The following is a 27,450-nucleotide window of genomic DNA, read 5'->3' on the forward strand; positions in this document are numbered from 1 at the left end:
CTACAGTCCTCCTTATCCTGTATTATCTTCGCGCATTAGTGACGTATTTATTGAGAGCGACATGATGATAAATATTTACATAATTATGCAATAGTAATGAAGCCTGAGCACCTTATCAATTCACTATTTATCTGTTTCCAAAGTTCACCCTAATACATCATGTACCACTCGCCCTACCAATTAATACATCTCGTAACGCCAACCAAGCTGAACCATTTCCTCAGTAACACCACCCTTGACAACCTTAGCTATCTCCTCAGGATCACCAGAGTCCAGTCGCTTATTTTCACGCAAGACGAGCCAGCGATAGAAAGTAATAGTGCCGGCAAAGAGAAAGGCGCAGCCCATAAGAGTGCCAAATGCTGCATAAAAGTGAGGAGGAGCATAGTACAAGTATGAAGCCCAGATGTTGGATGTGCCGCCAATAGCATTGACCAGGGCAGATGCTGCAGCGCGCTTCGAAACAGGACGTGCAAGATGAAGGTTGATGGTCTTGTATAGCACAAGCTGAGGACCAACAGACGCAAAAGGAAGAATCATCATGGAGAAGTAACGTGCCGGCACATTGAGTGTAGACATGGGAATAATATACATGCCAATAGCAATGGCGATACATCCAATGATAATGGGGTATGCTGTGTTCTTCCGGTCGCTGTACCACATCAGCACCCAGTAGACGGCACCAGCGAGGACGTAGGGTGGTGCAGTAAGCAGCAGACTGACGGTGCTGCCAAAGTTGAGCGACGCAACTAGAGTCGGGAAGTAGTTGGCAATCGAGCCCTGCGCCTGGGAAAGCAGGTTGCACAGAATGAGAAGCAGAAGCTTGGGATCAGACAGAGCCTTTCCGAAGCTCTTGAGAGTGCTCTCCTTCTCGGAACCCTCAGCTGCACCAGTTGTTGACTCGATACGCCAGACGGCAAGGTCTCGTTCGGGCTGGGAAAGGATTCGGCTGTTGTAGGGAAACTCGGGCATGAAAAAGGCACAAACGACACCAATTCCAACAGTGGCAGAACCCTCAATGATGAAGAGCCACTGCCAACCCTTGATTCCATGTCGACCGTCGAGCTGGAAGATTGCTGCGGCGAAAAGGCCACCGAACGCGTTACCGACTTGTTGGGCGATGTAGAGACTGGCAATTCGTTTTCCGAGCTCGGTCTTGGTATACCATGCGGAGAGGTAGTATATGGCACTGAAGATCCGTCAGATATGTCTTCATTTATAGCAGGAAGTGAGTGATTCTTACCCTGGAAAGAAGACGGCCTCGGCGACACCGAGAATTGCCCTGACAGCGAGAAGCTGACCATAGCTTTTGACGAGAGCCGTGCAAGCTGAGATAGTCCCCCAAATGACCACAGCAACACAGATGTACATACCCGGCCGAGGAATCCTCGCAATGATGAGATTGCTCGGGATCTGGAACGGCAGGTAACCAACAAAGAGAATTGATATAGCGGTAGCAAATTCTTCCGTTGTCATGTTGAGGTCCTCGGTGATGCCATGAAGTTTGGCCGCAGCCAGGTTCTGACGATCGATGTAGTTGAGAATGTACAGTATTCCGATGATGGGCAGGATGATGGAGTCGATCTTGCGAACTAATTTCTTGTTCATTGCAGCGATCTCTTCTTCGTTGAGGTGCAAGAGGGACTCGGGCATCCTCTGATAGGCAGTGCTGGTACCCTCGGCATGAGACGAGGGCGACCGCTTGAGGGATTCATCCACAGGGACGGTAGCCATGATGGCAATGTTGTTCGTGTCTTGGAGTGGTGAGGGATAAAGAGACGAGGATGGCTGTCTGGTATTTTCGTTCCAACACTCGTCGGGAGACGAGTCTATAAATCCACCGACAGGCCGGACATAGCGTTATCTCGACACATGAGATGAAGTCGCCCAAGGTCTCGTGGCGGGCGACGAATGACGGGGGGTTGATTAGAATGCGGGGATGAAATGCGTTAGCTCGGCGACGCGACTCGAGCTCTAAGCTGAAGCCGAACGCTGTAGATACCAGAATCCGGGGTCCAGCCGGGAGTTGCCGTTATGGTTAGTGCGGTTCGCCCGCCAGATTAGCAGTCTTATCGGTAGGTTTACCGATTACTCGGAGGAGGAGCTCACTGGACAGGGCCTGCAGGAAGATTGCCCATTCCCCTGCAGCCCGGGGGGAGCTCCTCCCTGTGGACCCAGCCAGCATTACGTTATCGTGAACGAAGGCGTACAATTGGCATTTTTGAAGAGAAACTGTAGATAATGGATATTGTTATAATTGGAAGAATTAATTAAAGAACCCAATAACTTCCGAGTAGATCGTAACAACTACTCACTATCTTATCGGCTTCAACAACGCATCAACAACCACGCGTCAAATTGACTTCACATTTGCTTGCTTAGCGAAAAAAGAACTTCATCAAATCTCTTTGCGCAGCACAAAACAACCATGACTCAAAAAACATATCCTACGGCCCTCACAACAACTATCGAGAACCCTCGATTGAGGTTTCTCAATAAGATCAAGGCTGGCGAGTTTCCCTTGATGACCTTTGTTGCAATTCCCAGCGTGCGCCAAGCTCAGATTGTCGCTTTAACCGGCCTGGACGGCATCATCCTTGACTGCGAGCACGGCCACATTGGAGATGACTCAATGCACAACTCTGTGGCGGCCATTTCAGCCCTTGGCGTGTCGCCCATCATCCGTATCCGCGGACCTGCCCACGATATCATCAAGCGAGCCCTCGACACCGGTGCACACGGCATCATGGTTCCTCAGATCAACAACGCAGATGAGGCGAGACAAATTGTCGCGTCTTCCAAGTTTCCTCCCCAGGGCGTCCGAGGCCAGGGCTCTGCATTCCCTGCCATTGGTCACGGTCTCACAACACCTGAGTACATGAAGTCTGCCAACGAGACCATCATCACCATGATTCAGATTGAGACTCGTGCTGGTGTCGAGAACGTCGATGAGATTGCTGCCACTCCCGGCGTGGACATGCTGTTCATCGGGCCCAATGATCTTGCCCAGTCATTACTGGGATATGTACCTGCGCGAGGTGATGAGCCCGAATTTGTTGCTGCTATTGATAAGATCATCAACGCTGGTCGCAGGCATGGCAAGTGGGTTGGCCGTATGGTTAACAATGGCTCGGTCGCAAAGCAGGAGAGGTCGCGGTATGACACTGTAGCTATTACGGGAGATACAAAAGCAATTCAGAACTGGTATATGGCTGAGTTTGATATTGCTCGGTCTTGAGGAGGAATGCTTATAGATTTCAATTATCAATCTCAACCCTGCTACCCTATTCAGCCCGTGTCTCTAGTAGAAAGGTCCCGCGAAATGTTTAAGATTCTTAGTGCAAATCAGTTTTGATGATAATAAATACGTATTTGACAAATTGCTATACGTCAATTGAAGAAGCCCGCATGCAATGAAGAAGAGCATTAGCGCTCTTAGCTTTGAAGCTTGTGAGGTGATGCCTGTGATAGCCTTCGCAGACCTTAAAACACGATTTAAAATAATGATTAGGTATCTCTTTGACGAGGAAACAGAAAACATTATTGTAGATCTCGGAATTTGACGAAGAAGAGATACGATTGGCTCCTCAGAACAGCGACAAGGGTTCGTATCAGTTGTACCTGAGCCCCTGGCTTCTCACAGTCAACTTTACTGAAATGGGTGTAGTTGAAGCCCATTCTGATCAATCACAAGCTCCAGTTTGAGCAATCCAACAAGGAATAAAACAGTCCAGGTGGGCTATCCGCAGTTTCCCAGCTTGTAGCCAATCCAGGGCAACGAACTCAACTGGGGCCAACAGGGATACAGCAACTGTGACAACTACAGGGGCTCAAGTGTCCGTGTGCAACGAATCATGATACAACCGCTATGACCGGTTTGTCGGTGGGCGCAGCAATCATACCGTTTTATGTTCAAAATAACCATAAATCAGTGGTTTATAGTTTGTGCAGCGAATCGTACTCTAGATATGGTCAAAACGCGTTTTGGCGTTTTGTTTAATAAAGAGGCTGTGCGCTTCGGTTCTCTCGGGAGACGAGGATTCCGGGGTCTTGGCCGTGAGGGTCATAGCGAAAGTAAAGCTGGTTGGTGATATGTTTGTAGAGAATACTGTTAATTGTGAAGCTCTTGAATGTCTCATAGGATGTCTTGTGTTTTCTTGGCTTGTCTCTCCCGGTGATATGTGTATGTGAAGATGGTAAGACTTGACAAGAGGTATTGTGAGACTTCTCTATAAAGATGTCTAATTCCCTTCACCAATATTCCTAATCATCATCAACAGCTTCAGCATCCTCAGCATCACCAGAATCCTAAGACCATCAGTCTACTCCTCTTCTACTCTCTTCGCTTCTATTTCCTGCCGGCCAGGTCTTTAATTACCTTCAAAGTTCTCAAATCACAAGGACCAGCTTTCTTACTTAATCCCCCTCAACAAAAATCACAATGGCACCCATCAAGAACATCATCTTCGCTCTCATCGTCGCAGCCGATCTGATAGCTGCCCACAGTGTAATCACCAATGCTGTTGGAGACGCCGGCGGCTCTGGCATGGCTCTCGGTGTTGACACCTCCACTCCTCGCGATGGCACCAGACGCCGTCCATTCCAAACCGATGCCACTCGCTTCCGTGGTAGTGCCGCTGACACTGTTGGCGAGACGCTCGCTGGTGGTGACAACCAGATTGAGCAGGGCACCCTCGACATCATGGAAGAGACCGGCAGTCAGCTTCCTCAAGTCAACCCTGGCGGCAGCCTTGAGATGACAGTCCATCAGGTCAATTCTGATGGCGCTGGACCTTACGCTTGTATGATCAACGCTGATGGAACTGGCACTTCATGGGATAACATCCCAGTCACTACCAACGTTGAAGGCAACGAGCGCGGCCGTAACCGTGATGGTGAGATGGGTGACTTTCCTCTTGTGGCCTCAATCCCTGCTGGGCAGAGCTGCACGGGCTCGGTTGCGGGCGAGGAGAATGTTTGCCTTGTTCGTTGCCAGAACCCGGCGCGGGCTGGTCCTTTCGGTGGTGTCATTCCAGTTCAAATGGCCCAAGCTACCGACAACAACAACAACGCTGGTACCGGTAATACTGGGAACGCCGCTGGTACCGATAACGCCGGCAATGCTGGAGATGCAGGCAATACGGGCAACGGGGCCAGCAACGGCAACGCTGATGAGGAAGAGGAAGATACCCAGGACCAGAATGACACCAACACCAACACCAACACCAACACCAACACCGACACCAACAACCGTAACAAACGCCGCGCTACTCAGTTCTCTGCATAAGAACCTACCGATTGTAAATGAAAGACTTCTGAGATTGACAGAAGCTGGAAACGTGTGAACGTGAGACTGAAGTGAAAGGCGGATCACGGCTAGGCAGCTGCATAGCATAGTATATTAGGGAGGCAGTGTCTAATATATAAATATGTTGAGGGACTCAATGTTCAATGCCTTTACCATGAAAATAATACCAAGGGGTCTGACTGTTATGATCAGGTTTGGGCTTGAGATGCAGCTGATATGCAACATTAACGAGAGTCACACGGTCAACGGCTTTTCTTCAACAATAATCATCCTTGTAGTTTTGCTTACTGTGGCACCTTCGTTGGAAGGAATTATTTAATAAAAGTTGCAAAAGTAATGCCATTGCCAATCGTTGGTCGTTTGACTTCTGAACACATGCTGAACCTACCCAAAACATTCCGTATTGACCTGGGCTAATACTATTGGTGCTCAGTCGGTATATATTTAAAATTATTGACATGCTTTAAATACGGCTTGCTGAGTAGCTGTCGGTCACATTGAAACACGATTTCTGTAGTTCAGCCCTGTGGAAGCCCCAATGACATGGAGTGAGGAAAGGCTGCTCCTGAAGCAAATGGCGCAGCCCAAAGCTTTATTGCAGCACTACTCGAATTAAAGCCAGCATACCCTTCTTCAGCTTTCCATCTTTGTTAGGTTTGCTTCATTATAAAACATTGGAGTGTAGGAAGACCCTCAAGCTGGTTTACGCATAACAAAGAGCGTTGCGATGCAGGCGACTAGGCAACAACCACTGCCAAACCCTCAGCTGCGGAATTTCGCGGAGGTCACCGTCTGCAGGCAACTAGACTCAAATGTCTGAGTAATCTCGCAGAACCAACTCGAGCGACGTGATGATCATTAACGCCGAAGGGCCTTTAGCGTGCCCAGAAATCAGGCGGCACTCGCGGTTCAGCAATCAACGGTCAACTTGCAGTTCAAGCCACCCTTGGGGGGGGGGGGGCCAGAAAGTTCGCCCTCAAATGACAAATGCCATTATACAATAAGCTTGGCGAGCTTGACAATCCTATTAGCTACTCGTATTTGCCCCCAAGGGCCCCCAATGTCTTGTTTACCTACCTCCTTGACAAGAATGATTCAGTTCGGTTCGAGACGACCCTGGTTTGAAAAGCCCAATCACATACTATTGAAGATGAAAGCACCAGTAGCAGCGTTCCATGCAGATCATTGGTCAGACTTAACACGTCACGCTCTTGGCTTTGGTGCTATCATGGACAATAGCGCGTATAGCGTAGTATAGCGCGATATGTCATGCTGGTTCACGGCGCGGGCCTCGCGGTGACCAGGGTAAGGGTGCCTGCAGCAGCAGGCTTAACGATGGTGCAGTCCGTAAAATATCGGGGAACCGATACCGCGTGAACGGGATGCAGTGGATTAAATCACTCAATGTTTGGATCGTCGAGGTCTAAATCGTTTACGTGCTAGATCTAAGACACTTTTTACACAACGTGGGCCGATGGAGTTGACAGTGAGACAAGGAGGCTTGGCGCACTTGTGAGCCACTAAAGGCTGACAGCAGAATGACGTGGCAGACAACGCCATTTTAGCCAACAGAACCCCAATTACTATCATGCAACATCAAACTCAGTTCTCGTTTGTTCCTTAGATAGCTGAACAGTTGGTGATTTGCCATGGTTGGTGTGGAGTAGCTGAATTTTCGACAAGGGGTTCTTCATGTCAGACGACAGCCACGCGAAGCTAGCCTGTCGATCCCGGCACTATTTGACCCAACCGCAGCGTCAAGACCCAGTATTTCCCTGATTGCCTACTTCTGCACTACCGACTGAGCTCCTCTCATTGGCCATTGTCCCAGGGCATAGCGGACGTGCCGGATCGATCGAGGCAAACGATAGTTTCTTGGTAGATTGCGCTCTGACCAGTGATCTGTCAAATATACAGTGGCACGACGACATGTCTCAGTTGGGCTATGGAGAAGGTCAAATGGTCTTGGGCGAAAATGGTAAGTATTGCCTCTTTGGGGGATGAAAATACCTCAATGCTTCCTAATGCGTGATGATCGGTTCATTTCAGACACCTGAACTTCAGCCGGGCGAGGGAGGTGTTGCTGTGGCCCTAGATTTGACAAGGATTGTATGGACCTAGGAGTCTGGATGACATTAGACACCCGACAAACCTGCATGTTGTTTCATACGACAAATAGAATTACGGGGCGATCTACAGTACAGAATGTAATCTCAGCCAAAACAGGTTATCTCCCAAGACGCGAGGACCCGAGCCCAAGCAGCTGCGCCATGCAAAGCAACCATGCCAACACCACCGTGCATCCAATGACAAACACTACAAAGTACAGGAACTCAAGGGGTCTCTCAAAGAACCACAAACGCCCCTCGGCCCGGTCGTTCTTCTCCTTTCCCTGGATCCGCCCATCCGGAACGTATTTGAAATCAAGGATGGAGCCACCTCCGAGACCTTGGTTACTGTGGATTATAGCGCCATGCAGCCCTTCCCGACAGAGATCAACCACCTTATCGTCAAGGGCAGGGATCCATTTCTGCAGGCTAGCCAGACTCCACACCAACCAGCAATGGCCTCTGAAGCAGGCATACGAGTACCAGCTGGGCCGTCCCATACCAAGCTGGCCGCAGATCTCGTGGCCATTCAAGACGCGGCTAGCAGCCTGAATGAACCCATCCGAGATGTTGATGGGTGGTAGATCCTTGAGGGCCTCAACGAAGTTGTATCCAATGACAACAGAAGTGGGTGTCACAAGGAGCTCGTTGTAAGCTAAGCTTTCCATCACAGCCTTAGCTTGCGTTGCTGATGTGAAGTACTCCTGGGGTGCCCCAATGACATGGGCCACGTATCTCCAAAGGGCAATGTAGTCTTCGACTTCCTGTTTCTCGGGGGTGATCCCCATAAGAGGGAGCTGAAGCCAAGCATGGTTGCAGCTGAATGTTGCAATGGCATGTATCGAGTCAAGGGTGTTGATAGGAATGCCGTGTGTCTCTTGATCAAAAAATCGGCACTTGGATGCGGCTACCTTGAGGATCTGCTGTCTGACCATGGAGTGCAGTAGACGGACTCGCACAATCGATCTGTGCCCTGGACCACCAGGCTTCACATGATCAAGCGAGTGCGTGACTTGAAGAACGAGTTGAAACGTTTCAAGCAGTCGACGTCTCAAGACACGAGTACTAAAGCCACCAGTGCGAGCAAGTACTTCTACGACGCTGGTGGAAGCAGAGTTTTCACCAACAAAGCCTTGAAAGGCAAAGCCGATGAGGTTTGCCAGGGCATAGCGGTAGAAGAATTTCTGTCCTCGGGCAATTTGATCCCAGTCAACCCAATAGGGGACGGTATGGACTTCAGTCCAGAGTTGCGAGAGCACTTGGCTCTGGCTATGGTGATGAGAAAGTGTTTCGAACAGGTCAGTTCTGCCGACTTGATGACCGTTTCTCTTTTGCTGGGCGTGGATTTCTTGGATCTCTTTGACAGCGGCAGCTCCAAGCTCATCACATTCGTGACGAAGAGGATCTGTGTGTGATTTGGGAATGTGGTCATTTGTCCATGTGAAAGAATGATTCCCTATGGTTCGAAGCTCTTTCCGAGCTGCGGATTGCCCAAAGAGCTTCATAGTAAGAGGGATTAAAGACTGATGAGATTCGGAAAGAGAGACCTGGGGTTAACCTGACATTATGAGAGAGCAGAAGGACAGACATCCTTCATTTTAAGCTGGGGATGTCCAAGTGTACCCGAAAGTCAGACTCATAACACCTCCTCCCATTTCTATCCCTTGACTCAAAAGGTACATTGGGCGCTCTTGTTTCTCGGAGGTCCCGCGCAGTCCGCGGACTTCTCCATTCGTCAAGATCACGATCAACATGACGAGGGAGGGCGTGATCTGTTGGTGGGTGCTTAATCTTAGTCTTCACTCCATGATTTAGATCTGAGCCATACCCACGGAGTGTGTGGCCCATCTGCCAATAATTCGTGAAAGAGACCCCTGTCCACTCATCACCTGGTATGATATGCTCACCCTAGTAGGCTCCAATGTCTGAGAATTGTGATTCCATCATGGCTTAGCATGTGTCTAGTCTCAAGCTGAAAGGAAATGACGCGGGACGAAGGGAAGCTGGCTGATTGGAACACCTACGAGGCTGGCCCCTCGATCTTTGCTTTCTTTGCGATATTTGAGTACTCGTGACGCCCAGCAAGCCTCGACGTGATTTCTGCATGTCACATAACGTTGTTGTTGCTTCCCCCTTCCTTCCCTTCCCACAATCTGTACCTGCAGCAAAAGCCATGCAGGCGTTCACCACCAAGATGGAGTCGAGAAGAACTGTCATTCTTCCCGACATGTTCAAAGGCTTCGTAGTCGAGACTCCGCCCATGAATCCCAACTATGAAACAGTCAAGCCCATATCCGAGAGGTGGCTTGCAGAGTATGCCTGCCCGTCGCCTTTGTACATATCATGCTGATGCACTATTAGGAAATGTTCCTTCTCGCCTCGAATGAGGAAGAGGGTCGAGTTCTGCGACTTTGCCATCTTCATATCCATCGCTGCTCCTGATGCTCCATTCGATAAGCTCAAGACGATGTGCGATTGGGGGAACTGGGTAAGTGAGCCATTTCTCTGGTTGTATAGCTACTCTGACATTTCTTTCAGGTATTTCCTTTCGATGATAGTATGTACTACCATTCACGTTTCTTATTTATCGCAGAAGCTCACAATAACAGTGTTTGATGAGGGTTCATTGAAGTCTGATCCGAAAAAGTCGCAAGTCGTCATTGATAGTCTCATGGCAGATATGCTAGACCAGACTTATACCAGAACAAAGAGCGCTGTAGTTCAGGCCCATGACGACATTTTCCGAAGAGTGTCGAAGGTAAGTCGACCCGTTTACCGTGATGCTATCGCGATCTGACATGTGATCTTCATAGGGCTCAACTGTCGGTAAGTTTCTCTCAATTGATCTTGACGTGGCTATTGCTAACAACTTCAGGTGCCCGGAGAAGATTTGCTCTCGCAATGAAGCAATACACTGATGGAGTAGTCCATCATGTGAATCAATTCTCTACAAATAGCATTCCTAGTATCCAGGAGATGCTTGATACAAGGCGGCTTTCATCGGGAGTGACACCTCTATATCATCTGATTGAGTATGCCCATGATATCAGGTTGCCCGATGAAGTATTCGACAACCCCGTTATCCAGAAGCTAGAACTTTTGGGTGCAGACTTTGTCTTGCTGTAAGACCTAACTATTCTTCACTTTTGTGTGAAGTTACTAATCAATATATAAGATCCAATGACATTTTATCCTACCGGAAGGAAGAAGTAAGTTGGCTCATGCCATTCAGTATTTCACACCTCGAACGCTAACATGGCGCAGAACGACGACTGTCCGTTTAGCATGGTCGCAGCCTGTCGAATGACGGGCCAATCTCCACAAGAGGCATTCGATACAGTCGGGAACCTTCTTGAGGAAAGATACCAGGATTGGCAGAGCTCAATTGAGCAGCTGCCAAGTTGGGGACCCGATATTGACACGAATGTCGCTCGCTATATCCAAGGCATTCAAAACGTGGTGCAAGCCAACATCACGTGGAGGTACGAGATTCCTACTGAAACCCGATCAAATGCTCACAAGCGACAGCTTCCGATCGGGGAGATATTTTGGGAAGCAAGCGCCCGAGATCCGACGGACGAGAATGATTGATGTCATGGTTAATCCGCCATTTTTACAGGCAAGACAGCGCCGGTCTGGTTGGTCAAATTTGGTCATTGGACCATTGTTCAGACGATTATTCGGGTCGTTTATCATTTGTTTCATGTTTGCTTTTTATTTTACCATTTTGAAGGGCTGAGGGAGGTCACAGACGCGATACCTTGGATTATGTAGATTATTTCCATCGGCGTTAGACCGGCTGTAAATATTGACTTTAGAGAGATAGAAAACATCATAGCAAATTGATCAGTGCGCCCGATCTGCCCGAAAAAGGCGGACAGCGGGAAGCCTTTCGGTAGCGAAGAGTCTGTGTGTCCAATGTCCAACCCAACTGTAAAATACTTGTGCGTCACTGAAAATCCCGCTCCCTAGGCTTGCCAGGGAGAGCTGACGGGCTGATCACTTCCCTAAATGACCTCTAGCTCGCGACATGTACATGCATGTCAGTGGATCGAGAGGTTCCCATCAGGCCAATACATTTCTTATTCCCGCTCCCTGTCAGCAACTAACCGTTTTTGTGTGTGTCATGCTGCTAGTTATGCTGTTGGTGAGGCCCATATCACTGCAAGTTATGCACTCTGTCTTCGGGCGTCATCCCGAAAGCTTTCGGCCGATTTATTTCGGCCACCACCGACTTTTTGCGCTGCAGTACAGGTCTCCGAAAAAGGATCTGTTGTCTATATCATAACCAACAACAGTATCCAAGTTTGCACTTTTAATACGATTTATTTTGGGGTATTTATCTAAAAATGTATACCAAACCGCTGACTAAAACACCAACCCTCAAAAGGTCACGGGTCCAAGCAGAGGACCAAGATAGCAGTTACGATGCCTCATCGGAAAACACACGACTCACCCACTTGTTACATGCAGATGAAGGTTGTCTTGACGATGGATTTTCCTACTCACTAGTCAGTTCATCTCACCTGATAAATAAAGTCGTAGTGACAGTTCTGACTGTATCTAACATCGTCTACAGCATAATAACAAAGACCACCATGACCTAGCAATTCTAGATGCAAGCGCTGACTCGCAATTACGAAACGCACTCCGCTTCCTCCCAGCCAAGCCTCAATTAGGTGAGCATCTCGTAATCTGACCTGGTTTCACATCTGACAATTTTTCCAAAGACGCTTTCATTGAAGCATTCTTCAGCAATGTCAATCACCATTACAATTTCATACACCCCCCTGCCTTTATACGCCAATACGTCAACTGGTCGTGCAGAACGCAACAACCATGTCTCCAGGATCTCCAACTCACAACCCTCATCTTCATGATGTGCGCTTGCGTTACGCAGCATCTCGACCTTGATGCGCAAGCGACACTGGGAATTCATCTGACCCAGCCATCAAAGGATGTTTCCAAGGCTTTTCACGATGCTGGAACAAGGCTTGCAGAGGCGATACCAGCTGGGTCCTATCATCTGATCAATCTTCAGTGGAAAGTCCTTTCCATCTGCTGGTTCAAAGGCGAAGCAAAATTCACAGAGGCCTGGCATACAATAGGGCTCGCTGTGCAAGAGGCATATGAGTTGGGTGAGTCGATAACATGAAAGATCAATCGGGCTCTTACTGAACATTTATGTAGGGCTGCATAAGTCGCGACGGAAGGCGACACAGGATATTGAGGTGCAGATTGGCCGACGAGCCTGGCGTGTGTTGTACTGCTGGAACTGGTACGTGAAAACTGGATAAAGATGATGACTCGTTCAATGGCTTACATCGTACAGGCAATTGTCGTCAATACTAGGTCGGCCTTTCATCATGAATGACATAGATTCGGAGCCTGAACAACCCGAACTGAAAGGTTCAGCGCCAACACCAACACTCCATACCAAACTTCAGTACCAACTCATATCATCCCTCGCCAAGCGCTGGCAGACACCGCAAAACATCAACTCGCCATCCAAAGTCCGGGACTACAAGAACATGGTGGAGCGTCACGTGTCCTCCTTTCCAGCTGTGTTTGCTCTAAACAATCCAGACACGTCGAAAGATGCTGAGTGGCCTTGGATCGCGACGCATCGCTACTATATCCAGACAATGGCATACTTTATGATTCTCCAGCCATACAAATCATATTTGTTACACCCATCGACAGATTCTTCTGTACCGGAAATACAACAATTGCGAGCAGAAGCGGTAGAGTGCTCGCTGAAGACGTTGCAGATCGCAACTCGATGGGCATCTCGAGTCTCACAAGGCGATGGACAGTTTCACCTTGTTGTGCTGTGCCTCTTTGACACGGCTGCTTTCTTGTCCATGTCTCTGCAGAGGGATCAAGTGAACAACTTTCCTCAGCAGGTCAAAGTTGGTGTTGCAGTCAATGAGGCTGCTGCGACACTGAAGGAACTTCAGACAATATCGCGGGGAGCTCAATCGTCATACAGGCTTTTATGCAAGATTCTACAGAAAATGGATTGGAATGCTACGGATAGATGAGAAACGTAATGACTCACGATTTATGTCACGTATTATACCTAGTTGCACTCAAGTGGTTTTATATCACAACAAATCATTACCTATCATGAACACTAGGGTCTCTCTGTGATCCTGCATGTCATCTTCCATCAGCCCAGAATCTCTCCAAAGCCTCTTGCCGAACTTCGTATGCCCAGTGGTGACAAGTCTGATGCACCACAGGACTCACATCAACCTCATCTTCATCTCTCCCATCATCCGCGAACACCGTCCGTATCCCCAAAGCCACGTATTTCTTGAGCAATATCCGTCGCCAACGACCTGTCTCACCAACGCATTTCTTCCAACGACTGATCTGGCGCTCGTCATCAGAACAGCGACGACCCATCCAGAAGCGACAATACCACTGAAACCAACCCCTGATGTCGTACTCGTGCGCGATCCAGCCAGCTGCTTCCCATTCTTCAATGCTTTGCCCGCATGCGACGCCGTATTTGTTTATCTCGGGATTGTATATGTTGCTGGTGAGATATTCATCCACGTTCAATCCTGCAGTCCACGAGGATGGTAGTTCTCTCCAATCATCCTGTATAGTAATTCCCAGATACTTTGAGAATAAAGGTCGCCAGTAAGAGCCGCCAAAGCTTCCCTCGCGGATGATCTCTTTTGGGGATTTGTTGGGCCGAAAATCAGGATGAGAATCAAAATGGAATGCTCCAGAGGCATCGCGCGTCGGCCCATCAGCTTCCGGCTTCCATCGCGTCCATCCGTCTATAATGGATTTGGAGTCTTTGCGAGTTTGAGGTTCTGATTCAGGGTCTGAACTTGTTGATTGCACGGCGTTTTTGTAGAATGTCCGACTCTTTTTTCTGCTTCTAGGAGATGTCGGTGATACGGGCACATCGTCTCGCTCTTCGTTGTAACTCGGGTTCGTGCTGGCTTCCGCTATACGCCTAGATTGTCTTGTAGGCGCGCGTGGTGAAGTGGCCCTACGTTTCACGCTTTTGCTGGCAGGCTTGGATTGAGGATCAACCTTGGGTACGGGATTCTTAAGCTCACGGAGAAGTCTCTCATTCTGCTTGATATTCTCCTGCCGTCTTGCCGCAAAGTCTGCCATTTTGGTATCAGGGACGCGTTTACAGTGGTGATGAACGCCTAAGAGCCGTGAATCACAGTAGCAAGTGCGTGTTGGGGCACGAGCTACGTCATAGACCTGAAGGTGCTCCATTGTACAAACACGGTTAGTGCTAATCGATTCCGAGATATATAGGGTAGTTCTATTTTTGATTATGTATTTTACGTTGAGAATATAAATTAAATTGACTCATGACACAGAGCAGTCAATCGAATAACACTAAATATAGTCAAAGGATAAACAGTCACTTTAACCTCGGTAACATAAATCTGTGCCTACAGGGCATTGTGACAGGCTTGCTGAATAGTCCTGATGCCGGACCGGCTCCACTCAACGTTGCCGGCAATGAGACCTGGTGAGCATGCAAGTCGGCGGGAGCTTGATGGTCATGCATGTATTCAAAAGCATCTCAAACTCTTCCTTTCCCCGGGGAGGCTTTCTTCATTATCTACAAATTATTCATTTGCTCCCTTGCTGGCATTCGATTCTCAAGTACCAGCTCCTGCCAGTCAATATGCATGTCCACAAGACCCTCCGACAATTCAGCCTTGGCTCGAGCTTTACGCGTTCTCAGCGAGGACGTGCGTGGGGCTCACACCATCGCCGTTTTGCGACATCAGCCGTCGCTTCATCGCTTGACAGGTCAAATACAATCGGCTTCATTGGCCTCGGCGCCATGGGCGGTCATATGGTCAGCTCTTGCACGTTCAATTCATTTCTATGGAGAGAGTTCTAATCTGCTTTATTAGATTACCAACCTTATTTCAAGATACCAGAGCCCTACTAGCGGAAAGAGGGTCGGCTTCGCATTGTGTGACGTGAACCAGGCCGCGGTGAACACTATCATCAAACGCCAAAATGCTGAGCACCCCGAAGTACCTCTTATCAGTTGCTCAAGTAAGCATGCACCATAGGAAGACTTGCCATACATGCTAGCATTACCACTGACCCCTGATAGCACCTTATGATGTAGCACAGAAGGCTTCTACCATCATCACCATGGTCCCCACCGGAAAGCATGTCCAGGAAGTATACGTCGGCGAAGGCAACAGTGTGCTCACTGCTCTCAAAGAAATGAGTCAAGCTCAACGCGCGGATACTCTTTGTATGGATCAGTCAACCATCGAGCAAAGTGTCAGCAAAGCGGTTGCCCTGCAACTACGACAGGTTGGCGCAGATCTGGTGGATGCCCCAGTTTCTGGAGGTAACTACACCGAGCTACTCATTTCTGCCATGGTTACTGAAATTCCACGATGCAGGTGTCATTGGCGCAGAAAAGGGTACATTGGCCATCATGGTAGGAGGATCCAAGATATCGTACAATCGCTCGGTCCCCGTGCTCGAAGCCATGTCTCGCAAGGTCACATATTGTGGCGACCTCGGAGCTGGACTTGCCGCTAAGATATCTAATAAGTGCGTGTCCCCTCAACCGTCTGTTTTCCATACGATTACTGACTGAAATATAGTCTTCTACTTGGTATCACCATGCTTGGCCTGAGGTGAGTTAGAAACAGTCAGAACCTAGATACTCGAAAGCAGAAGCTAACAAAAGTCAGTGAGGCTATGCTACTAGGAAAGAGACTCGGAGTAGATCCGCAAGTCCTCGCCGATATCATCAACAACTCCACGGGGCGATGCTGGTCTAGTGAGGTAAGTCTTCCAAACGACCTCACGATAGCAGACCGTTGTCTTCCAGTTAAAGTACACGCTAATCTCCTTGTCTAGGTTAATCACCCCGTTCCTGAAGTCAAGGTCGGAGATGCTAGCCCTCCAGCTCACCGCCAGTACGAGGGCGGGTTTGTAACGAAGCTGGCTCATAAGGATCTTGCCCTCGCCGTGTCGGCCGCAGCAGAAGCTAATGTTGCTCTCGCGGTGGGAAGATGCGTCGAAGAGACGTATAGACCGTTGGCCAAGTCCAAGGAGTTTGGGGACCGCGACTTCAGCGTGATATACGAGGCTCTTGATATTTCGGGCTCCACCAAGGTGTAGACCGCTTGCCGTGGAATTTCTAGCAGGGTCCATAAGTTGTTCAGCCAGGTCGGAAAGTGGAAACTATATAACGTTTTAGAATAACCATCAGCATAAAGGAGATTTAATGGCTTTAAAGGATATATATAAACTGGTATGGCCTTTTAAACAGCTTGAAAATGGTTCTTAATTCCTATCAACTATGACTCTCTTATTCATCTTGAGTTGGTCCATTAAAACCAGAGAGCAAAGCATAGTCAATCGGACCAAACAAATCGATCCACGAATTTGGCATTAGACCATCTGATTCCTGACCACTGATATGGGCATCCTGGCTAAGCTGGTTTGACATAGTATTATAGTCGACCAAGGCCCACATGGCTTCTTCCATCTCAGGCGTGAAGCCCAAGCCTTCGGTGAGGCTGTTCAAGTGACGCCCTGAAAACCCATCGTAGATTATCTGGCGAAGTGTCGAGGCCTACTCACGATAGTTAGTGTACGAACAAGACAAAAATGAAACCTAGCACGTCACCATTGTTCTGACATTACTCCAGTGATGACCAATGATATCCAGATAGCCCAAGGCCTCCTCCAGTAGTATCTGAGCTTCTTGACAAGTGGGCGAGTCCTCATCATAAGTACGGAGCGCGATAATGGATCCCGCGACTGTGACGGCATACCCGCTGGATGAAGCGTGGAACGAGCAGCCCAACTTACGTGACTCGCGGATAAGAGCCATCATCTGCTGTGCGTGAAGCCAGGCCATGTCCGATGATCGCTTGATGAAGCTGATGGGAGCAAGGTTTCGACATGTGTTGATGCGGCGCCGCAGTAAGAAGGGATGGTTGAGGAGACAATAGCAGAGGTGGAATAATGCTCGAGAGAAGATAATCGGGCCTGAGGACTGGCTGTCTACCACGCCTTCAGCCAAGATATAAGGTGCGAGTATTTCGTCGATTGGCCTCTGTATCTCCAGATAAGCTTCAAAATGGAGAAGGTCGGATTCAATGCCTGCGAAATCCGAGCCAGGATCCCAAGGCGGATGTGGGCCTCTGATGTTGAAGTCTTGAAGTACGTATTGTGCGCATCGGCCAAGGATCTGCGCAATAGCAATGACCTGAGCCAAAGGACATTGGCGTTGTGATACTGAGAGGGTTCGGTTTGTCATCTCGTCCAACGATTGTGTCTTAGCCCCGAGACCCTCCCTCCAGATTGACTCATCACACGGCATCTGTAAATGGCACGACGCATCAACAATGGCTGGTGGTCTACCTCGGCCGCACGATACCAAGCGATCCAACAGATACACGGACCAAAACACCCGTCGTCGCTCTTCCTGCTGGGCATACGAGAGATGCGCTGCGTTCTCTAGCATGAGCCCACAATCCTGCGCGATCCTGACGGCCAGGCCGACTTTGACCCAAGCCGAGCCATGGCGTAATCGACCAGCTATACGTGTGAGACATAATGGTCATTAGCTATCTGGAGAGTGTAAAAACGTACCAGTAAAGTCAAACAAGCCCAACAAAGCAACTGTCTGGACCGTGGACACCTCTGCCACCTTACCCACGGTAAAACAGTCCGACACAATGAGTTTCCAAGACCTGTTGGCATATTCGACAGACATCTCCAACGCGCGATCCGAATAGTACGAATGCGAACAGAACCGAACCGCAGTCGCCATGACGGCTAGGACTAAGTGTTTAGGGATGGCGTTCTGAGCCAAGCCCTGCCGGAAGGTATCTTCGTGAAAGAACGAGTAAGGCTGATTCTGACAGTAAGTAAAATATGAATCAACAACTGCCATGAGGGCATCCTCCGGCGTCCCAAAGTCCTCTATAGCAGGGTCATTTTGCGGTGAAGGCTGGAACGTAGTGCCCACTGTCCTGCTGACGCTCCTTGGCCCCCCGGAAGAAGCTGGCAGCCCTGCCGCTGCAGCACCCAAGTTAGTATTACTGCCATCTACCAGCGCAACGAGACATCTTTCAATACTACAGAGCGGTTCAGTATCACGAACCCTTGTTGCTGGGACACAAGCTCACCGTTGCAGGCTTGACCCCATGGACTCGATCTTTGCCTCCAGTGTCCCAATTCGACTGACGAGCTCCGAGTTCTAACACGTAGGCTTTAACAAATTTTTGAGAACATGGATATGGAGTCGAGTCAATAAATACCTGCATGTCGCTTGACTCGAAGGTTTGTGTTTGTCGACAAGTCTCGGGGTCGTCGATGGCGATGCTCGCCGAACGAGTCCTTTGCTGCCTAGGGGCTAGCCGCCGAGAAGCTTCGACAGGATAAACACAGGCTTGCATCGTTACACACAAGTCCGATAAGCTTATCGTTGGATACGAAGCATTACTTACCAATGTTGAGTCGTCCACACTGTCCGCAGACAGGTCGATCGCCAGTGCACCGGCATTTTTTCCGTCTTGGGTAATCAGCTATCTATCGCACGCAGGCCAAAAAGGCGGGGTATCAACCGCGTACCGACACTGTAAACATGCTTGGGCAATGCGCTGCACTGGAAAGTAAGTATCGACGTTACTCCCCATAGCATAGATAACAGGACATTGATAGAGCAGATACTTGCTGGAGCGTGGATGGGGTCGATGAGTTGCCAGGTCTGGCTGTTCACGTTGAGGATCCGGACCGTCGCGGCCAACTACAGACGCCACACTGAACGCCCACCTATTTTCGGCCTAGTTACATGTAAGTAGACAGCACTTGATGACCATGTGGAGTGCCGTCGGACCGTCCCCACCTGTCGGCGTTCGAGACCGTGTCTAGATACTTGTGATCGCGGTTTTCGGAGTCAGATGCCGTAGTTGCAGCAATAGATCAGAATGCAAAAGCATGATTCAACGACTTTATAGGGGTTGATGGTTCCCCGTTGATGGAATGCAGAGTCTGTTCCTTTTCCCAAACCATCAAGACCATCCACTAGACAGACAGAGACAGACGCAGCACAGAGCAGTGATCACACAGGAAAGACCATCAACTAGCTACAGAGCACGGCAGAATGAACACCGAACCCTATATCTCGATGTAAGTATCTCGAGCAAGGCAGCTTCTCTTGGTAACTTGGACACTGACATGTTCACAGCGAAAGCGAGACAACGCAGGAGCAATCACCAGTGATTCTAGATGGGAACCAAATCAATCAAACAGCCTTCAGCTCGTTCCCAGACACGAAATATGGCACCGTGGTCTGGCAAACACTTCTCTCCAAGCCGAGCACCAGCTCCGACTCCATGTGCGTAGGCATCGCGACCTGTCCCTCCAACGGAACCCTCGCTCTGCACCAGCATTCTCAGTCAGAGGTCTACTACGTGCTCGAGGGGTCGGGGCAGGTTGAGATCGAAGGGGTCAGGCACCATGTCAAGGCGGGCACCGTGCTTTGGATTCCTGGGGATGCGATGCATGGTGCCTTTTGCGGGCCTGATGAAACGCTTAAGTGGCTTTATGTCTTTCCAGAAGCACGGTTCGAAGATATCATTTACAGGTTTAAAGATACATAGTGGGCAATAGAATGAATTTGGAGGGCCAGATGATATCGATTATGCAATTACCGAGACTGAGATGCTTCCACTGTGCTTTTGAATTGAATATAATGGTTCTAGCAAGAATCTTCTGATGTTATACTCGCTGGCATCTTTTGGGGTTAACTCATAAAATCTGGAAATAATGGAAATAATGGAACTGATGGAAATCTATCCCTCTACTCTGATATGTGCTTCTAGAAGCAATCCAATTCTTCAGTCTCTTCCATCGTTGGCCACGTGAACATCCATGGATTGCCGCATCGTTGGCATGTCAAGGCCGCCACAATTTCAAACAAACTCGGACTGATCATGGCGCTAATGCAAGGAATGCGATTCCAATACTTGATTCATACAATAGAATACGATAGGTATAAAAGCACCCTGGGAGTATCTCTGTTTCGGTAATCGCATACTGGATATCATCTGGCAACCAAATCACTTACGGACCGTACCCACTCTCCGCAAAGACAAGGCCCTTGGGCCGAACAGCCCATACAGATAGCGGATCCAATGAAATAATGGCCATATAGTTTCCGATTCGTGGATGTGCCAGAATCAATGTCTATAAGACAAGGTTACAGAAGTCGCTCTGTCAAAGGAGTATATCCACGGTATCAGCATTCTTTCATTAGTTGGCACAAATCGTTCCTATCAACCTTTCCATTCATCAACCATCATTCATAATGACACAGATAGTTTCGGGTGCTGATATCTACGGACAAGGGTCTTGGATTGACTCCAAGGCACCACCAGTGCCCGATGATGCACGTCGACTTCTCAAGAAGCTGGCCGAGGCTACGCCGGGATTCACCAAAGACCCCGCCGCTCTGGAATCGGTATCATTCACCGGTTCCTCCGAAACAATCGTCCCCGGTCCTTTAAAATCCGCCGTTATCGCTGGTGCTCTTCACGCCATGAGTGGCATCGTCGCCAACGAGCTCCTCGAGCTCAGAGACGGCCAAAGCGCCAGCAGGACTGTGTCTATCGATACTGACCACGCTGCATTTTGGCTTGGTAGCGTGGGCATGACCAAACGAAACGGTCAAACTGTCCAGGAACTTGGCAAGGAGGGTAAATTGGCGGCTATCTTCCCTAAAGATCTCCAAGGAGACATCTTCGGAACGCCACTGAGATTGCGCGCTACGGCAAACTACGAGACCAAGGATGAAGGAGTTTGGTTCCAGCTACATGGGTCTCTAGGCGCAGATCCAGTACTGCAAACTATTGGCATAGACCCATCGCAAGAGTGCAGTAGTAACGATGAGGCCTCTCAAGTCATTGCAGAGCATGTTCGCAAGTTTGGAGCGCATGAGTTGGAGATGATGCACCTCGTACAAGGCCTTTGTGGAAGTATCTGCTACAGTCCTGCTGGATGGAAACAGACGCGCATGGCCAAAGACTTGGCTAAGCACCCCCTTATCAACTACAAGCAGCAGACGCATGCAGTCCCTACACCAGCCATTCTGTTACCAGTATCTGCCGATAAAAGACCACTGGCAGGTATCAAGGTCGTGGAGCTTGTCCGTATCATTGCAGGCCCAGTCATTGGAACGACGTTGGCTGCTCTTGGAGCGGATGTGATCCGTGTGAACTGCGGTCGGCTCCCTGATTTTAATGTAAGCCATTTTTACCCTCTTCCGTGTCTTCATATGAAGCTTTGCCATTTCTCAACCGGCTCCCGTTTTTGTAGTTATCTACAGGGCGTTGAAGCTAACAACTTTTAATAGGGGCTTCAACTAACGCTGAATGCTGGCGTTAGAACTGTGGATATTGACCTTGCCAAAGAGAATGAAGTAAAGCAACTCCTCGAGTTAGTCTCAGATGCAGACGTCTTCATCCAGGGCTACAGACCTGGAGTGATTGCTAAAAAAGGGCTTAGCTGTGAAAATCTCCTAGAGATAGCTGGCAAAAGAGGCAGGGGCATCGTGTACGTGGAAGAGAATTGCTATGGACCAGATGGCCCTATGGCCGAGCGACCTGGTTGGCAGCAAATTGCGGATGCTGCCTCTGGATGTTCCTACGTCACCGGGAGAAGCCTGGGCCATAAGGATGGAACATGCGTGCTCCCTGCTCTGCCTGTGCCAGATATGCTTACGGGTTTGATAGGATGCATCGGTACCATGATGGCCATCAGGGATCGTGCACGCCAAGGAGGATCCTATCACGTCTTTGCTTCCCTCATGGCCGCTGCCTCTCTCCATCTAAGCCCTGAGGTCGGATTGTACTCACCAGAGGTGGTACAGGATTGCCAAGAGAAGTTCGGCTGGGACGAAACGCGTCCTGACCTCTTTGTACTCGAGCTGCTGGATGTGGTGCTCAAGGCCTGGGCTAAAGCGATGCCAAAGTCCTTGGGAGAGGATTCACCTTACATGTCTAACCTCAAAGGTGACTGGGGCGAATTTGAAGTGCTGAAGCCGGTTGTTCAGCTGAGCGATAAAGATGCATCGCCATACTACTCATCTGCTCCAGAGCCTAACTGCTATCGCGATAGTAGTGCAATGGCATGGCGGTAGAAAAGGCTTGTAATAGATAAAGGTTTTTTTTTATAGAATGTATAAAATAATGAAATAGTTATGAGCTAGTTGGCTTTTCTTACAACCCTAGCGCAGGTCACGAACTAGAGGAGCCCAAGCATGACCAGGCCCACCAAGGACGAAACCTTGTCTATTCCTGAGCACCCTTACTTATGACCATGACAAGGAATTCTCAGACACAGAAACACGACAGGAAGCCGCTCAGGGTCTCTCAGGAGCTCGTAGACAGGTCAGACTTTGTGCCGCGGCAATAGCTTACAGTTCGACTGTCAGAGAGTGATCTCGACCTCTTTAACACTCTGGACATCTCGACAAATCCACGTGGCAACACAATTGACCTTATCTTTACCAACATATTACTTGATGGGTTTACTGCTAAGGATCTCCAACTATTTCACATTCAGTTTGGACCGACCAATCCCGCTGCGATATGGCTCCGTGGGTTGTTTGAGTGACACAAGGAAATGAGCCGGAAAGTGGAGGCAGCAGGCCGACCCTTACGATGGGACGTCTTGTAGCTGCCTGGTGAACAATGGAGTATTTATGTGCTGCAGCTGTAACCCGGGCCATCAGAAGACATTACCCCCTTAGCTTCAGTAAGCAGGTTTAAATGACCAAAACAGACTTTATCATGTTGTATTCAACTCAAGAAAGAGAACTAGCTAAATATATACTGACGTTTATTAGTAATTAACACCTCTCTGAACATATCCCGTCTCGTGAACCAAAGTCATAGACTTAAATATCTTTGTAAAATCGTTTAAACACTTGCTCCGTGCCTCCAGGTGACCAGGTCTTAAGCTAATACCGCCAGGAGGGCTGAGGTTGACAAACTCTTCCCAGCCTTTCACTAAAAGGGGCCCTTGTCCTGTGAGCAATCCTTGGACGTAGTTGAGCGCAATATCTTCACAATTAAAGTGTTCATCAACATATTCTCGAACCTTTCCCATGGTACTGTCATCAGACCAGTAATAGTCCATAAAGGAAATATGTGAGAAGCAAAGATTGGTGAGGATCATCGAGTATTCTTCGCGCTTATCTCCCGGACAGAAGTTATAGGTATATTGGCCGTTTGCGTCCATGTCGTAGCAGCGAGCAAGGGCACCAGTGAGACGATATCGACCGAATTTCTTCCATGTCTGGAACACAAATTCAAGGTCACTAGGGTGATAGTACACATCGTCATCTGTCAAGAGTATAGATTGGGTCTTGAAGTCGGGATCCGGTCGTAACTTTTCGTTTAGACTGTCTTGTAGGCCTCTCCGAAATCGCACAGGAACTCCATGCTTAGATGTGAAGTTCGTTGGCGGTAAATCATCAACGTCACCCCAGATGACGACAATTTCGTGTAGTGAGGGGATCTTTTCTTCTAGTAAGACTGATAGCGTATGGTTCAGTTCTTTCGGACGTCGGTAGGTAAGCATAGCGATGGTGAATTTGTCGCCATCTAGATGGCTATATCTAGTTTTCGCCGCATTCCAGATAGCCTGAGGAGTCCCTGCTCTTGCGATAGAAGGAGTCACTTGTTGGTTTGGGGATATGACGGGTAGAATGATTTGGCTGGCGTCCGTGTAAGTTAGACCGAGAATCAGGATTGACGCGACTGTTGTCAAGATGAAGGTTTTATTGAGGAGGAGTCGGGAGATATGCGAGCTGAAAATGTGAAGATAGACGTTGCAGGTTTCGAGAAATCCGTGCCTGGAGCTTTTGGACTGGGAAACGGGGAACATGGTTACTGATGGGGCATTGAGGCACAGAATAGCCAGTGGTTGCTGCGATTGGCGATATGATGACTGTATTTAAATAAATCGCAAGGCACATATTACATGACAAGCTCGTATCTCTTCTTATCGATTAATCTATTGGTCAAGAAATGAGGAGTATACTACAGACCAATGTGTTGCGTAAGCCTGTACTACTAATGCCATTTATGGCAAAGACTTTTAAATGTAAGTTCACTAGTACGGGAATTATGAGACGACAAGTCACTGAAGTAAATAGCGTAAAGAACCAGGCAGGGGTAGCAGTTAGGATGGAACACCGACCTCAAGAAACTGTCGAGATATCATTTATCCTCATTAGTAGACTAGTTCCATTTTCAGAGCATGATTGGGACGCGAGTCCCGTTCATTTCACAAATTGCCGGCTGGCGCGTCACTTCATGTCCAATCTAGATAAAGAAACAGAGGTATGAACTCAGGAGGCACTGGAGCGAAAGATCCCCTTCACAATTAAAGGGGCCGTGGCGCTTAAACTTAGCTCAAACATGTCTACTGTTGTCACAGGATCATTGCGTGTCAAAGATGGAACCCCAGCTCCGTTGATATCTTCTCACGCTCGTCTTATCGTGGTCTCCGTGTGACTACAGGGGACCGGGCTAGCTCACTTAGGCCAATGGGGCATCTTGTACTCCGTATTTATGGTGGCTTTTGGTGCTAGGGCTAGCCGCTGGCTAGGCTAACAGTGAAACTTCTCTCAGATATTTTTAATCGAGACAGTTTAGCGCCAGGGACCTTCAAATAAAATCATCGTTAGAAGTTTTGCGATGCCGCAAAGAGTGACAACTCGGTCCGAATTGCCGAGTTACCGAGTTATCAGTTGGTTCTAGACTTGGGCCTCACGTTTCAATCTTACTGACACCAAATGGTATGGCTCCGATTCGTGACCACTAATGGCCACGCCATCCCACTCTCCCGAACAACGTCACTCGGTGTCAGTCCCGGGAGAGCCCACATTACGTTCAAGAGTACAGCTGAAGTAAATCCCCTTACGAGCTCATATAAGATATGCCTGTATTACTTTTGTGTGCACTACCTATTGATGGAAATGAGTACTTGTATTGCACTAATGAAAGTATTTTTTTCAAAAGAAAAGCTACTGCAAGATTGTGGCATTGCAAATTTAAGCATCATTTAACTGAGTGCAAGTATCACGGAGTTTGAAAGAGTAGTGAAGGCGCCAACAGAGCTCTATTGACCGTGAAGGCTCAACAGTCTAAATGATGGCACTTATTAGCTCTACATCTGAGGGCTACTTGGATCGTCTATTGTAATAACAAGCTTGCCCATCTGTCGTCCAGCTTTCATATCATCAAACATCCCATCAATATCTGCAAGGCTGCTCAGACCTTGCACTACTCTACTGATCACTGGTCGGATTTCTTTGCTGTCGACGAAGGCGACCATGTCTTGAAACTCTTGCCTAGAGCCCATCGTAGTTCCCTTCAATTCCGCATTCAGAAGAACCGCTGGCATAGTCCAATTCATCTTCGGCGAGACGGTCATACCATATTGAACAATGACGCCACCAGGTTTGAGAAGCTTCACAGCTTTGGTAACGATATCACCGCCAGCGCCGTCAATGACAGCATCGATGAAAGGCCTCGATGACGGAAGCTGACGGCGAATATCTGCATCCCACTTCTCCATCTTGTAGATCGCGCCGCCTTGCGCACCCAAGTCTCTAGCTCTCTCGAGCTTTTCTTGGCTCCCAGATGTAACGAAGACATTGGCACCCATAGCCACGCCAAACTGCAAGGCTGAGAGAGCAACGCCGCCTCCGATACCTGTAACCAGAATATTCTGGCCTGGCTGGACAGCAGCTTTGGTGACGAGTGCACGCCATGCTGTAAGTCCTACCAGTGGTAGAGCTGCGCCCTCTGTAGGGGATAGGTGTTTCGGGGCCGGAACAACCTCATCCTTGTGAACGCAAACAAAGTCTTGGGCTGTGCCAACGTCATAGAGACGGGTGGATCCGGTGATGGACCATTTTTTAGGGTCCTCTGGGCCACTTGGGTCGGCAATCCAGCCTCGCATCGGAGTCAGGAGGACGTTTTCTCCGAGTAAGGGGCTATCAGAAACACCCTGCCCAACTTCAGTAATCACTCCATAACCATCCTATAACATGGGATGGTCGAGGGATATGGCGGGGKACTGATGTTGTCTAACGAAGAGATCGCGATGGTTCAACGCAGCTGCTTTGAGCTGGACGAGGACCTCATGTTCTCCAGGGACAGGCTTGTCAGCCCTTCTGAGCTGGAGACTGCCAGTGAAGTCAGTGTTGGTAATTGAATCACTCTCAGAAAATGGGATGGAACTTACGGGTAGTAAATTTCCCCAGGCTTTCCTGAAGCCTGACCGAGATGCAGCACGCGCTGCAAAGCTACTCTTGATTCTTTGGAGGCCTTCAACATGGTCATCAAAATGACAATTGTTCTTTGGGGACCGTTTTTCAGTGTCTTATAAAAGCGCCAGATCGATTATCAGTGATTCTTAAGACTTGAGGCGTCACATTCGCCGGACCGTATCCATTGGGCTTATCGGACGATGCTAGGTGGGCACGGTCCGGCCAGGAAACCAATCAAAACCTTATGCTGGATCAACTGGAGCTATATATCATCTCATCTTAAAATGTCCTTAAAAAACATCGTGTTCGAGCCCTGCGGTGTCGTCACGCTTTGCGTTAGAGAAACAGATCTTGTTATTTCTAGAGCGTTTAAAAACTACGTCTAGAGCGCCGCGAGTCTTTGAGCCCATGCTCTTTGGGCTATTTATAGAGTTAGAACCAACAAAAGGCGAGGCCAGAAATAGGGTTTTCAAATTCTGCTACAAGCAAATGAGAATGCCGTCCTGAAGTGAGACAGGTAGAGAGGGTTTCATTGCATCATACTGCATGCCCGAAGCTGCCGATTGAGAGAGACTGGCCAATTACGGGGCCAGATGTCATAACCCGAATACAACTACGGGGTAAAGTCGGCACTAATTCCGACAAGAGCAGCCATTGTTGTATTTAATAACAACGACGATGACAAGAAGTTGATAAAACTAGGTTAC

The 27,450-nt window shown here is 48.8% G+C and overlaps 12 protein-coding genes across 12 annotated transcripts; 6 read left to right on the plus strand and 6 right to left on the minus strand.

Annotated features, from left to right (window-relative positions):
* Positions 1-180: 180 nt before the first annotated feature.
* On the minus strand, positions 181-1,734 carry FMAN_02032 (uncharacterized protein; the record flags this gene model as incomplete). The annotated part of the gene is made up of 2 exons (XM_041825767.1): positions 181-1,189; positions 1,244-1,734. The coding sequence occupies 2 exons, from the start codon at positions 1,732-1,734 to the stop codon at positions 181-183; spliced, it is 1,500 nt and encodes a 499-aa protein (XP_041677390.1).
* A 694-nt stretch (positions 1,735-2,428) lies between these two features.
* Positions 2,429-3,238, plus strand: FMAN_02033 (uncharacterized protein; the record flags this gene model as incomplete). Its single annotated transcript, XM_041825778.1, has 1 exon — positions 2,429-3,238. The coding sequence occupies one exon, from the start codon at positions 2,429-2,431 to the stop codon at positions 3,236-3,238; it is 810 nt and encodes a 269-aa protein (XP_041677391.1).
* A 1,203-nt stretch (positions 3,239-4,441) lies between these two features.
* Positions 4,442-5,287, plus strand: FMAN_02034 (putative gEgh 16 protein; the record flags this gene model as incomplete). The annotated part of the gene is made up of 1 exon (XM_041825789.1): positions 4,442-5,287. The coding sequence occupies one exon, from the start codon at positions 4,442-4,444 to the stop codon at positions 5,285-5,287; it is 846 nt and encodes a 281-aa protein (XP_041677392.1).
* Positions 5,288-7,535: 2,248 nt separating this feature from the next.
* Positions 7,536-8,921, minus strand: FMAN_02035 (uncharacterized protein; the record flags this gene model as incomplete). Its single annotated transcript, XM_041825800.1, has 1 exon — positions 7,536-8,921. The coding sequence occupies one exon, from the start codon at positions 8,919-8,921 to the stop codon at positions 7,536-7,538; it is 1,386 nt and encodes a 461-aa protein (XP_041677393.1).
* A 668-nt stretch (positions 8,922-9,589) lies between these two features.
* FMAN_02036 (uncharacterized protein) lies at positions 9,590-11,155 on the plus strand (the record flags this gene model as incomplete). Its single annotated transcript, XM_041825811.1, has 9 exons — positions 9,590-9,729; positions 9,778-9,904; positions 9,955-9,973; positions 10,026-10,174; positions 10,230-10,242; positions 10,292-10,538; positions 10,592-10,625; positions 10,681-10,898; positions 10,945-11,155. 9 exons carry the CDS (start codon positions 9,590-9,592, stop codon positions 11,153-11,155), a joined length of 1,158 nt encoding a protein of 385 aa, XP_041677394.1.
* Positions 11,156-11,765: 610 nt separating this feature from the next.
* Positions 11,766-13,460, plus strand: FMAN_02037 (uncharacterized protein; the record flags this gene model as incomplete). Its single annotated transcript, XM_041825823.1, has 5 exons — positions 11,766-11,927; positions 11,996-12,095; positions 12,147-12,554; positions 12,607-12,694; positions 12,749-13,460. 5 exons carry the CDS (start codon positions 11,766-11,768, stop codon positions 13,458-13,460), a joined length of 1,470 nt encoding a protein of 489 aa, XP_041677395.1.
* Positions 13,461-13,578: 118 nt separating this feature from the next.
* On the minus strand, positions 13,579-14,556 carry FMAN_02038 (uncharacterized protein; the record flags this gene model as incomplete). Its single annotated transcript, XM_041825834.1, has 1 exon — positions 13,579-14,556. The coding sequence occupies one exon, from the start codon at positions 14,554-14,556 to the stop codon at positions 13,579-13,581; it is 978 nt and encodes a 325-aa protein (XP_041677396.1).
* Positions 14,557-15,088: 532 nt separating this feature from the next.
* Positions 15,089-16,563, plus strand: FMAN_02039 (putative 3-hydroxyisobutyrate dehydrogenase, mitochondrial precursor; the record flags this gene model as incomplete). Its single annotated transcript, XM_041825845.1, has 7 exons — positions 15,089-15,265; positions 15,324-15,471; positions 15,533-15,778; positions 15,834-15,987; positions 16,041-16,073; positions 16,131-16,224; positions 16,300-16,563. 7 exons carry the CDS (start codon positions 15,089-15,091, stop codon positions 16,561-16,563), a joined length of 1,116 nt encoding a protein of 371 aa, XP_041677397.1.
* A 190-nt stretch (positions 16,564-16,753) lies between these two features.
* Positions 16,754-18,854, minus strand: FMAN_02040 (uncharacterized protein; the record flags this gene model as incomplete). Its single annotated transcript, XM_041825856.1, has 5 exons — positions 16,754-17,020; positions 17,075-17,991; positions 18,046-18,533; positions 18,585-18,655; positions 18,717-18,854. The coding sequence occupies 5 exons, from the start codon at positions 18,852-18,854 to the stop codon at positions 16,754-16,756; spliced, it is 1,881 nt and encodes a 626-aa protein (XP_041677398.1).
* Positions 18,855-20,767: 1,913 nt separating this feature from the next.
* FMAN_02041 (uncharacterized protein) lies at positions 20,768-22,597 on the plus strand (the record flags this gene model as incomplete). The annotated part of the gene is made up of 2 exons (XM_041825867.1): positions 20,768-21,700; positions 21,812-22,597. 2 exons carry the CDS (start codon positions 20,768-20,770, stop codon positions 22,595-22,597), a joined length of 1,719 nt encoding a protein of 572 aa, XP_041677399.1.
* A 704-nt stretch (positions 22,598-23,301) lies between these two features.
* Positions 23,302-24,348, minus strand: FMAN_02042 (uncharacterized protein; the record flags this gene model as incomplete). The annotated part of the gene is made up of 1 exon (XM_041825878.1): positions 23,302-24,348. One exon carries the CDS (start codon positions 24,346-24,348, stop codon positions 23,302-23,304), a length of 1,047 nt encoding a protein of 348 aa, XP_041677400.1.
* A 1,287-nt stretch (positions 24,349-25,635) lies between these two features.
* Positions 25,636-26,810, minus strand: FMAN_02043 (uncharacterized protein; the record flags this gene model as incomplete). Its single annotated transcript, XM_041825889.1, has 3 exons — positions 25,636-26,481; positions 26,566-26,659; positions 26,719-26,810. 3 exons carry the CDS (start codon positions 26,808-26,810, stop codon positions 25,636-25,638), a joined length of 1,032 nt encoding a protein of 343 aa, XP_041677401.1.
* Positions 26,811-27,450: the final 640 nt, after the last annotated feature.

This window comes from Fusarium mangiferae (genome assembly GCF_900044065.1).
Source record: "Fusarium mangiferae strain MRC7560 genome assembly, contig: FMAN_scaffold001, whole genome shotgun sequence".
In the NCBI taxonomy this organism is placed as follows: domain Eukaryota; kingdom Fungi; phylum Ascomycota; class Sordariomycetes; order Hypocreales; family Nectriaceae; genus Fusarium; species Fusarium mangiferae.